Below are 12,497 nucleotides of genomic sequence, written 5' to 3' on the forward strand. Positions count from 1 at the left end.
TGCAAAATGTCTGTTAGTCTATAAGGTGCCAAAGAAATAAAATACATTTGAAATTGTAAAATAATAGTTTTTTAAAAAGAAATTATTTGATATCATTGGTGGGGAAAAAACAACCACAAGAACTTTTGATGGAAAACCAGTAACATTTGAGTAAACTGGTTATTATTAGGGGGTAAAAAGAAAGGGAACTGCTTCCCCTTCTCAAGAGAAAGAGAGACATATGTCAGGCAAGAAAAGAAGGGTAGGAGAATTTACATTGTTAAATAAACTCCAGTGAGTGTTGTGCAAAGCTAGGTTAGAAAGTGTGATAAGTCTGTTAGTGGAGCAAATGATTAACTAATGTACAGTATTTTCATTGTGATAAAAATTTGTTTATCATTATTTATTTAAGATTCCATATTCTAAAAGAATTAGATGAGATGTAGACATTAAATTGTGTAGTGGTTGGGGAAGGAAACTAGAAGTAAGAACTCGGGTTCAACTGGTTTAATTCCCAGTTTAGCTACTGACTCATTATGTGGCCTGAGGCATGGTCACTTAACCTCTTTTCCTCATCTGCAATATGTGACTAATCTTGCCTATCTCACAAGGATGTTGTGAGGATTAAGATTTGCAGTAACATTCTTATCTATCTAGTTCTCAAAATTAAAATTTTATGGATATGCCATACACTAATTCACAATCTATAAATGTCATGAATGGCTTTCATTTTTTGAAATTAGTCAACTAGTGACCATTTAGTACCGCTGTCAAATCATGGGGAATTTTTTTACTGGAGACACTTTGTCTATTTTGTACAATATGTAAGATTGAGGACGTATTTCCTTAGCAAAATCATATATCGTAGCAAGTTGGATTGTGGAAGTGGAGTTTCTGTTGCATCTATCATCTGTGCACCTTTTTAGATGTCAATAGACAACATTTATTTTCTTTTAGTTGCCATGAAGTGAAAATAATACATCTTAAATTAATGCTGAAGAGATGGAAGTGTGCTACAACAAAACCACAACAGATTTGGCATTAAAATGTAGAAATTTGATTTGGCATGCAAAATAATCTCAACAGGCACATGAAAACAGGGCTCAGTCCTGCTCCTGTAGAAGTTAGCAGTAAAACGCCAATTGACTTCAAGATGGTTTCTTTTTTTATTATTCCCTGCAACATAAGGGGACTTAGCTGTTTGAAATGGATCCCTTGAATAAAAAAATAAGATTTGTTAATTTTCTAGTAATGTTGTTTGTATTTTTGCAATTTTTAGAAGGCAATATTATTCATATATCTTTAATTTGTTGAACAAGACTAACACTGGGAACCTGGGAACCCTAGATGGCAGTATTACTTTAAAAAAAAGTCAAGAATTATAACATTCAAAAACCAGTTAGAGAACACTTCAACCTCCCTGGCCACTTGATTACAGACCTAAAAGTCGCAATCTTACAACAAAAAACTTCAAAAACGAGAGACTGCTGAATTGGAATTAATTTTCAAATTGGACACCATTAAATTAGGTTTGAATAAAGGCTGGGAGTGGATGGGTCATTACACAAAGTAAAACTATTTCCCCGTGTTTAACACCCACCCACCTCCCCGCCCTTCAGTTCCTTATATCTCCTTGTCAAGTGCTGGAAATGGGCCATTTTCATTACCACTACAAACAGTTATTTTTGTCTCCTTCTGACAACATCTCACCTTAACTGATCACTCTCCTTATACTGTGTATGGTAATACCCATTGTTTCATGTTCCCTGTGTATATATACATCTTCCTTCTGTATTTTCCACTACATGCATCCAATGAAGTGAGCTGTAGCCCACGAAAGCTTATGCTACAATAAATTTGTTAGTCTCTAAAGTGCCACAAGTATTCCTATTCTTTTTGCGGATACAGACTAACACGGCTACTACTCTGAAACCAGTATTACTTTAGTTTCGGTTCTTCAAACACCAACTGAGTTCAACTGAGGCCTGGTCTACACACTACTAGGTTAGGTCGAATTTATCCGCGTTAGGTCGATTTTATAATGAATGCATCTATACAACCAACTCTATTCTGCTGACCTAAAGGGCTCTTAACATTGACTGCTGTACTCCTCCCCGATGAGGAGAATAGCGTTAAAATCAACCTTCCTGGGTTGAATTTGGGGTAGTGTAGACGCAGTGCTGTGCAGTTCGATGGTATTGGCCTCCAGGAGCTATCCCAAAGTGCTCCAATGTGACCACTCTGGACAGCACTTTCAACTCCAATGCACTAGCCAGGTACACAGGAAAAGCACTGGGAACTTTTGAATTTAGTTTCCTGTTCGTTCAGCGTGGTGAGCTCATCAGCACAGGTGACCATGCTGTCCAGAATCGTAAACGAGCTCCAGCATGGAGCGAATGGGAGACACTGGATCTGATTGCTGTATGCGGAGAAGAGTCAATGCAGGCAGAAGAAATGCTGATATATATTCCAAAATCGCACAGGGCATGGTGGATGGAGGCTATACCAGGGACACACAGCAGTGCTGCATGAAAATTAAGGAGCTCAGGCAAGCCTACCAAAAGACAAAGGAGGCAAAACAGTCACTCCGGGTGAGAGCCCCAGACATGCCGCTTCTATGATCAGCTGCATGCCATTCTAGGGGGGGACCCTACCAGTACCCCACCACTCTCTGTGGACACCTGCAAGGTGGCAGCCTCACACAACAGGGATGAGGATTTTGTGGATAAGGAGGTGGAGGAGGATGCGCAGCAGGCAACTGGAGAATCTGTTCTCCCCAGCAGCCAGGACCTTTTCCTTACCCTGGAGCCAATAACCTCCCAGGGCATATTGTTCCTGGCCCCTGAAGGCGGAGAAGGCACCTCTTGTGAGTGCACGTTTGTAATGACACTACAGGGGTTAAAATAAATTGTTTTTAATGTTTGATTTGACCTGAAAAATTGGGATGCATTCACAGCCAGTACAGCTACTGGAAAAGTCTGTTAATGTGTCTGGGGATGGAGCGGGAATCCTCCAGGGACATCTCCATTAAGCTCTCCTGGAGGTACTCTGAAAGCCTTTGCAGAAGGTTTCTGGGGAAGGCTGCCTTATTTCATCCGCCATGGTAGGATACTTTACCACACCAAGCCAGTAGTAAGTGGTCTGGAATCATTGCAGCACAAAGCATGGCAGCAAATGGTCCTGGGTTTTTGTCACATTCACGCAACATTCGGTCTTTATCTTTCTGTCAGCCTCAGGAGAGTGATATCATTCATGGTCACCTGGTTGAAATAGGGGAATTTTTGTAAGGGACCAGTAATCCCCTCTATTTGGTGATCCCTGACACATTAGACCCTGGTCATGCTATGCTGTTTGCGCTTGGCTAAAAGGGATCATCCCAGAGAATAGCCATGCCCCAAAACCGCAGCCCCTCCTTTTAAACAGCAAACCCAACTGGCATTGGTTGCTGTGGGAAAGGAGGGCACTGCAGTTTGAAACCATTCCCAAATGTTATGAAAGTGGAAGAAGCCAACCCCATGTACCCTTTGGCTTACCATGACTGCCTGGAAACCAAATTCTGTTGCCCAGCCGTGTGTGATGTGTCACCATACTGGCAGCTGCTCAATATAAAAGGCAAAATGCAACTTTGTGCCTAAAACACATGTGCTGTCTGCTGTGAATTGCTTGATTCACTATGAAAGAGTCTCCCTTTTGTTCTCAGAAATGTATCATCTTAAAATCTACTCTCCCTTTTTTTCCCTCCTGCAGCTGCAAATGTTTCTATGCTCCCCACATCAACTCCGTCCCTGAGGTTATCGCAGATTAGAAGGCGAAAAAACCACACTCGCGATGACATGTTTTCCGAGCACATGCAGTTCTCCTGCACTGATAGGGCACAGCTGAATGCATGAAGGCATTTGGTGGCAGAGACCAGGAAAGCATACAGTGAGCGTGATCGGAACATGCAGGAGGAGCTGCTGAGGCTAATGGGGGAGCGAACAGACATGATGAGGCGTCTGGTGGAGCTGCAGGAAACGCAACTAGAGTACAGACACCCGCTGCATCCATTGTGTAACTGCCTGCCCTCCTCGCCAAGTTCCATATCCTCCTCACCCAGATGCCCAAGAATGTGGGGTGAGAGGCTCTGGGCCCACTGCCACTCAACTCCAGGGGATGGCCCAAGCAACAGAAGGCTGTCATTCAAACTGATTTCTAGTGTGGCTGCAATAAGCAATGTGACCTTGTCCTTCCCTTTTCCCCCACCCCACCCTGTTATCAAACCCTGTGTACACCCGGCCTACCTTTTACTAGTCAGCGTTGTCAGTAATCAAGGTTTTGGTTTTTTTTTGTTTTGTTTTTTTTATACATAAAGAATTAATGGATTCAGAACAAGAGGGACTTCATTTCCTGTGCCAGCTGGTGGTTGAAGTGGGAGGGCGGGTTGGATTACAGGGAAGTACATTCACCAAGCGGTGTGTGTTTGTCCTTAATGCAAACCCGCCCAACTGTCACACCGTAGCCTGGTCATGAAACTTTTTCAAAGCCTCTCTGATGCGCAGCATGCCTGGGTGTGCTCTTCTAATTGCCTTGGTGCCTGGCTATTCAAAATTGGCCGCCAGGCAATTTGCCTCAATCTCCCACCCCGCCATAAATATCTCCCGCTTGCACACAGCAAGTATCAATAACAATGGGAATATTACTTTCGCTGAGGTCTAACCTACTCAACAGACTGTGCCAGCACCTCTTTAAACGTCCAAAGGCACATTCTACCACCATTCTGAACTTGCTTGGCCTATAGATGAACTGCTCCTTACTACTGTCCAGGCTGCCTGTGTACGGCTTCATGAGCCATGGGAGCAAGGGGTAGGCTGGGTCCCCAAAGATAACTACTGGCATTTCAACATCCCCAACGGTAATTTTCTGATCTGGGAAGAAAGTCCCTTCTTGCAGCTTTCCAACCAGCCTGGAATTCTGAAAGATGCGAGTGTCATGCACCTTTCCCGACCATCCCACATTGATGTTGGTGAAACGGTCCTTGTGATCCACCAGTGCTTGCAATGCCATTGAGAAGTATCCCTTGCGGTTTATGTACTGTTTGGCAAGGTGGTCCGGTGCCAAGATAGGGATATGCGTTACGTCTATTGCCCCACCACAGTTAGGGAATCCCATTGCAGCAAAGCCATCTACTATGACCTGCACATTTCCCAGAGCCACTACCCTTCTTAGAAGGGTATTGATTGCCCTGGCTACTTGGATCACAGCAGCCCCCATGGGACATTTGTCCACTGCGAATTGATTCCCGACTGACAGCAGTCAGGCGTTGCAAGCTTCCACAGGGCTATCGTCACTCGCTTTTCAATTGTCAGGGCAGGTCTCATCTTGGTATTCCTGCGCTTCAGGGTGGGGGAAAGTTACTCACAGAGTTCCATGAAAGTGGTCTTACGCATGCGAAAGTTTCATAGCCACTGGAAATCATCCCATACCCGCAATGCTATGCAGTCCCACCGGTCTGTGCTTATTTGCTGGGCCCAGAATCGGCATTCCACTGTATCAACATGCCGCAATGCCGCCATATCCCAATTGCCACATCCTGTGCTTTCAGACACTTGTGTGACTACAATCTTCCTTGTGCTGGCAGCTCCTAGCCAGGCTCTGCACATACTGCAGGATAATGTGCGAGGTGTTTACAATGCTCACGAAAACAATGTGTAGCTAAGCAGGCTCCATGGTGGATAACCCAGGAAAAAAAGGCATGAAATGATTGTTTGCTGTTGCTTTCAAGGAGGGAGGGAGGGAGGGGGGAGACTGATGACATGTACCTAGAACCACCTGCGACAATGTTTTTACCCCATCAGGCATTGGGAGCTTAACCCAGAATTCCAGTTGGCAGTGGGGACTGTGGGATAGCTACCCACAGTGCACCACTCCGTGAGTCGATGCTAGCCACAGTATTGAGGATGCACTTTGCCAACCTAATGTGCTTAGTGGGGACATGCACAATCGACTGTATAAAATTGTTCACTAAAGATCGACTTCTATAAAATCGACCTAATTTTGTAGTGTAGACATGCCCTAAGACTCAATGGCTGAATGCTGGCCTCCTTTGTGAAAATACTCCTGAGAGCTATCACATCTGCTTTCTTACCTGGCAAGGCCATTATGTACCAAGTCCTGCAAGTTGCTGAGTACATCCTACTGGGAGTTGAAGGCATTCAACCCCCAGAAACTTCCTCTGGTTGTAGGAAGCTTGCACTGCAGGGCAGGAGGGGCTTGGGTGCAAGTGGGGGGGAGAGGTGAAGATCAGTGGGGAGGTGAGGGGAGTTCAGATTTAAAGGGGTTGAGCTGATGGGTAGCGGCCCCCAGTACAATGACCCCTCCCCCCAAGCCCACCTCCGCATCAGGAGACCCCCGAACCCACACTCTGCTGACCTGAACCCCCTGCATTGGGAGACCCCCACCCCCATCTGGACACCCACCCCACTGAGCCCCAACCAGTCACACCCTGACTCCCTACCCCCATCAAGCCTCACTCCCCCAGGCTCTTCACCGCCTGAGCCCTAACCACCTTCACATGGACTCCCTTGCAGAGTCTCCACCTGCACCCCCTGCTGAGCTGCCCACACCCTGCTTGCGCCACATAGAGCCTTGGTACTCTTGAGGGAATTCTGCGCCAAACAATTAAAAAATTTAAAATTCTGCAAAGTTCTGCATATTTTATTTGTCAAAATAATACAGTAACACAATAACAATACAATCACACCATTTTCAATTATTTTGGCAATTTATATCAAAATACTTGTCAGCAAATAATTGAAAATGGTGTGATTATATTGTGTTACTTTATCAATAAAATATGCAGAATTTTAAAATATTATGCACAGAATTTTTGATTTTTTGGTGCAAAATTCCCTCAGGAGTAAACTATGTAGACCTTTTAGCAGTTGCTTTTAGGGAGGTAAGGAATATATAATTAAATGCTGCTCTTATCGCTACTGACACTTATCTTTCTAGAAAGTTCTTTAGTAGCCCTTTAAAGATAAATAAGATTTCATTGCATAATTTATTTTTACAAAGCCAGTTACCACATTTTGGACTTCTGACAATTCATGTTTCTAAGATGATTCCATCAAACCAGCATTGTAAATGAGACATTTACTTTCCTTATAGGTCCTTGTCCATATTTTTTTTAATATGCCATAGATATAAGTAATGGGCTATGTTTGAAGGCCAGCCATTATTTGTATTATAGTCATTAATGGCTTTCTACACTAGGAAAAAATCTGACCCATAATTCTCCACGCGTGCAGCAGTATATGATTTTTGGTCAGATTGATATACTGAGCCTCCCATTATATTTTTTGTTATATTTAAAAAAGAATACCAGTGCCTTCTGCAGTAGTAGGCAGTGTTGTGAACTCTTGAGATTTTTATCACAAATCTCATGTTTGGTGATTTTCCGAATTTTCCAGTTCCCAGTCATGAGATTACATGAAAATCTCAGCTCTCATTTTTTTTAAAAACAAGCTTCTAGCCCTTATGATTATGGAGAAAAGCTTGAAAACACAAACTCTAGAGGTCACAAACCAGAAAGCAAATGAAAAGAACCCAAAATTTACTTATTTTCAAAACTGCATAATTTTTAAGTCATTCTCATGGTCTTTTGAGGCTTGAAATGATTTTTGAACTCTCAAATTGGCAATACTGGGTAAACTCTTTGATTATGCTAATCCTGTCAGTATAATTGAACTATACTTACAAAATTATGAAAAATGTTCTCTATGTAGCATTACTGTTTCACAGTTCTCTGGATACTCAAGCCATTTTATTCAGCAAGGATAAAATTCACCCCTGTGTAGTGGGCCAATACAAGGCCTATGCCTAACTTAAATCCAACATAAGTGCTCAAAATTAAGCTGTGTGGTCACAAGGGCACTTATCATGGTATAAATTAAATTCCATCCTGATTAAATTTATTCTTCAAAGATTTATGTTCTTCATAATCTAGTGTAATAAGTACACTGTCTTGCATCTTTATTTTAATTTTTATGAAACCTTCAGCACATGCTTTTGTGAATCGATATAGATACTTTGTGTATGCTTCCTTGTGCTATCTCATCAGCTCCTATCTCATCTCTCAAGGTTAGCAGGGTCTGGCTGGGTCAGTCCTTGGATAGGTGAGACCTTCATTTAATAGATAATGTGGTCAATGATGTTGGAAATTGTGATTCAGTACGTTGGAACTCAGTACCTTAAGTTATTACTGAAGCAATACCTTATCATGGTGTTAGGGGGCACTATGCTTCAATAGCTGCTGTCTTACAGGAATGACAGTGCCAAGAGCAACAGGATGAATATATAGTTCATGAATGATCTTTTCAGATATGCTTGAAATGATGGGTGTATCATATAGATCTTTAATTTCCCAGAATTTCATGGTCTCCTTAACTGTATCAGAATAACTGTTGCATGTTTCCATATGGTGGATATTTATTTGAGCAAAATTGTGGAAATAGATTTATATCCAACTATATGTTTATACAGGAAGGTGACAGAGCAGGGATAAATGCCAACAAGAGGTCTTGATTCTGCCCTTGAATGCACACAGCTCCAGTTGGTGATCTACCTGTGTGCATCGGAGGTCAGAACTTGATTTAAAGGTTGCAAACTCTGAATCCTCCTACACTTACATTTAAAATTCTATTTAATTTTTGCAGCTTTTTTCAAATAAAGTTTTAGAATAAGAAAAAACAGGGAAATATGTAGAGAGATGGTCCAGAACCAAAACCTTGATCCAAATACTCCTGAGCTTTGATGGTGTTTGAGACTCGAACCTGAATCCAGATTTGAATTTTATATATGTCACCTTCCTTATAATGGGCCAGATCACAACTCTGGATTCAAACAACTGTGAAATTTGTAAAAATGCTTGAACTCCTCTCCAATTCTCTATTTTTGGTTATTTTAAATATTAGCACTCATGACTGAAGTAAACACCCATTGGTTTAAAACAAATAAACAAGAGATTACGGTGAAAGGTTGGTAGAAAAAAGTGTTCTGACTTTAATCAAGAAATTAAAATACAGTAATTCCATTACTTTTAAAATGTTTTATACAAATGTTTTAAAGAACGTTTTGAGATTTTCACATTACTATCTTTTGAGGAAGCTGCACCAAAATTATTTTAATAGGAAAATGAAGCAAATGAATGCATGAATTATTTATTTAAATACTTGGTGCAACTGTTCCTGTTAACTAATCCAGGCACTTGGAAGGCAATTACACTGAGCTTTGACAACATTGCCAACCCACTGCAGTGTGCCTTGTGCCAAACACTATTGTTGTTTTATTGACCACGTTCACCATTACATATGCATATGAAAAAACAGAGGCATTTTCATCAGGATTACCCTAATAGCATTAAGAGATTATTTTTAAAATTTCCTTGGAAGAAAATTCACTTAAATGAGATTACTTATTACTTGACTGGTTTCCTATCATGCTGCTATGTTTAGGTAAGTGGAGTCCATTAGACTATAAAGTTTTTAAAAAAAACTGATTTTATACATTAATGATTTCAAATAAAAGGGAAGTACTATATTTGTGCATAGCTTCTTTTGAGAAAGTTAAGTCGATGTTCTGGTTAGAAGAGATAACACTTTTTGTCCCTCTTGGTGGCCCCCCTAGTGTCACCATTAGTTGCTAATTACTTGCAAACAAATAAACAATTAACTCCTCGTGCCTCTTGGTGGGAGAGTCTTCATTGACATGCTAAAACTTTCTAATAAAAGATTTTAATTAATGACGTTGCAAATCCAACCCCCTTGCCAACACAGCTATAAGGAGGACCTGCAAGAAAATGCAAGTACAATTCATGTTGTGCATAGGACTTAAGGTGAAAGAATGGCAAGTACATCATTATGTGCTTCTGATACAGCAATGTCTCAAAATCTTCAGAAAGTATCCAGTTTTGTGGAAACTAAAACCACACATTGCTCGTTTTCCATTGAAAGCATTTTGGGATTAGAACAGAAAAAAGATGGCATTTCAGCTGCGAAACCTCACCGACCATGGATGGATACATGCAACAATTTAGGTATGTCATCAGTTTCAGTTCTCTATTGTCTTAACTTTTTATCCTATGTTAAGTTTTGTGTATTATCAAGGATATGTTTCCATAAGCACCTCAGTACAATTGAGACATATACTTAAAACATTAGATTATCACTTATTTTGTTACAGGCTTGCATTTTAATATAACAGTCTCATTCAAAAATTGGCAAATACAGATCTATGAATTTAAATTCTATATTTTTATGTTTTTAGGAGAAGACACTAGTCAGTGTCTGCAGACCCCCGTCATTTCCTGTGAAGGGCCATTATTTCATGTTAACAGTTACCCGATGCTGGAGGAAAGAGTTTTGAAATATGAAAAATATTTTTCAGCCACTGAAAGGCTATCTTACAAAAGGGAACTCAGCTGGTACAGGGGTAGGAGACCAAGAACTGCTTTCACTAGAAACCAGGTAGGGGTTCAGTTACCTATTTATAAATAAAGTAATGTATGTTTTGCTATATTCATTTGTTGAGTAAAATGCATTCAACAATAGGAAGCATGTAATGATTAGTTGATAAAATATTGTATACCTACTGCACAAAGAGACAGAGATGTACATATGCAGTTAAGGACTGGTGTTAATCTAGAGTAATTTTACTAATTTCATTTGATTTACGCTGGTATAAATGAGATTGGAGTCTGGCCCAAAAAATTGTTGGGAAAGTCTTTTACTTGAACTGACTTTCTCTGTTTCCTACAATGTGAAATTTTAAATTGTTTGATGGATTATTTGCTTATTCTCCTCAGATTGAAGTGCTGGAAAATGTTTTTAGAGTGAACTGCTATCCTGGCATTGATGTTAGAGAAGAACTAGCTCACAAACTAGATTTAGATGAAGACAGGATCCAGGTAACTTAATTTAAATATATATATATATATATATATATATATATATATATATATATATATATATATATATATATTCTGCGATCACATGACGTCTGCTCAGCAATGATGTAAGTGGGTGGATGGGATAACCATCTGAAAGTTGCATTTATTCTTAATGATCCTTAGTCATTAGTGTATTATTAGATAGGTACTATATTGGCAGTAATTTGTAGTGGGAAACCAGTGAAATTTCTCCTCCCTCTCAGCCTCCCCTTCTCTCTGGCACTGATATGACATTCATCGCTGTAATACCTCAGTGTCATCCTCCTTGACCATCACAAAGCTCTCCCCCTACTGAACACTCAGATTGAAATCCAGGTCCCATTGAAGTAAATGGGGAATTTTGTCATTGACTTCAGTGGGGCCAGGATTTCATTCTCCGATCCCAGGTTTGAAAACCCTTTCTACAGTGGGTTTGGAACCATGTTTGAAAGCTAAATAAATACAGTTAAGCAAATGGATAAATACATTTCAAGCAGGGTTTGGCTAGCCAATTTAAACAGGACAAAACTGTTTTAAAGTCACATTTGAGACTCTGTCTCATTTGGTTCAAAGCGCAGTGTACATAGGGATTTTAAGGTCTGACCCAAAGCCCATAAAAGTCAATAGAAAGCCTCCCACTGACTTCTTTGGACTTTGGATCAGGCCCTTAATGTTCACTAAGGGTTTGATCAACTTCCATTGAAGTCAGTTGGAGGCTTTTTCATAAAAGTTGGATCAGGCCATACTAACTAATACTGCAAGGGTTTAAGCACTTCTGGGAGTTATTGAACATCCTGAACTTCCACTGACTCCCCTTGGAGTTCAGGATGCTCAGCATCTTCCTGGATCAAGCCTTGAGGGTCCAGACCTGTTCTACTGAAGTCAATGAAAGTTTTGCTGTTAACTTCAGTGGGAACAAAGCAGGTCCTTACCTTCCAATTCAACTAGGAAATGCAGTGAGTCCTTTTGTCTATAATTTTCTCTGCCTTACATTATTATTTATTAAAATTATTACAGCTCACCATATACCTTCATCTGTAGCTTTGAAACTTCCAAGCTGCTTCAGCTTCCAAATTATCAGAATTTCACAAATTATTTTACTGTATGGTTGTACTGATATTCTTTATTAATGTCAAACCTGGCCTGCATACAATGTTACTTTTAAAAGGAAAAATTACCCATTTCCAAGAAATGTGCATTTTATTTCAATTTTAGATCTGGTTCCAGAATCGTCGTGCAAAGCTGAAAAGATCCCACAGAGAATCTCAGTTTATAATGGTGAAAAACACTTTAACCTCCAACCTGCTGGAATAGGAAGAAGCCAGCTAGTTCACCATTATTCTACCACAGTAGAACATGAAGAATTATTGGAACTTCATAATTTGCATTATTAAGCAATGCTAATGTAATATTTGTACTTTGATATTTGCATCTAGTTTTGAAAGATTATCATGATTTTCATTAGAATAAACTGTAAATACTTCATTATGACATGCCTCATATTATAATTGCACTTTTTGTTTAAAAAAAAGTCTTCCATATATTTTAATAAATA

At 40.1% G+C, this 12,497-nt stretch overlaps 1 protein-coding gene across 1 annotated transcript; it reads left to right on the forward strand.

Annotated features, from left to right (window-relative positions):
* The first annotated feature begins 9,858 nt into the window (after positions 1–9,858).
* Positions 9,859–12,277, forward strand: HESX1 (HESX homeobox 1). The gene is made up of 4 exons (XM_045025909.1): positions 9,859–10,051; positions 10,282–10,481; positions 10,820–10,921; positions 12,158–12,277. The coding sequence occupies exons 1-4, from the start codon at positions 9,859–9,861 to the stop codon at positions 12,254–12,256; spliced, it is 594 nt and encodes a 197-aa protein (XP_044881844.1). The 3' UTR covers positions 12,257–12,277.
* Positions 12,278–12,497: the final 220 nt, after the last annotated feature.

Source organism: Mauremys mutica, chromosome 7 (genome assembly GCF_020497125.1).
Source record: "Mauremys mutica isolate MM-2020 ecotype Southern chromosome 7, ASM2049712v1, whole genome shotgun sequence".
NCBI lineage: Eukaryota > Metazoa > Chordata > Testudines > Geoemydidae > Mauremys > Mauremys mutica.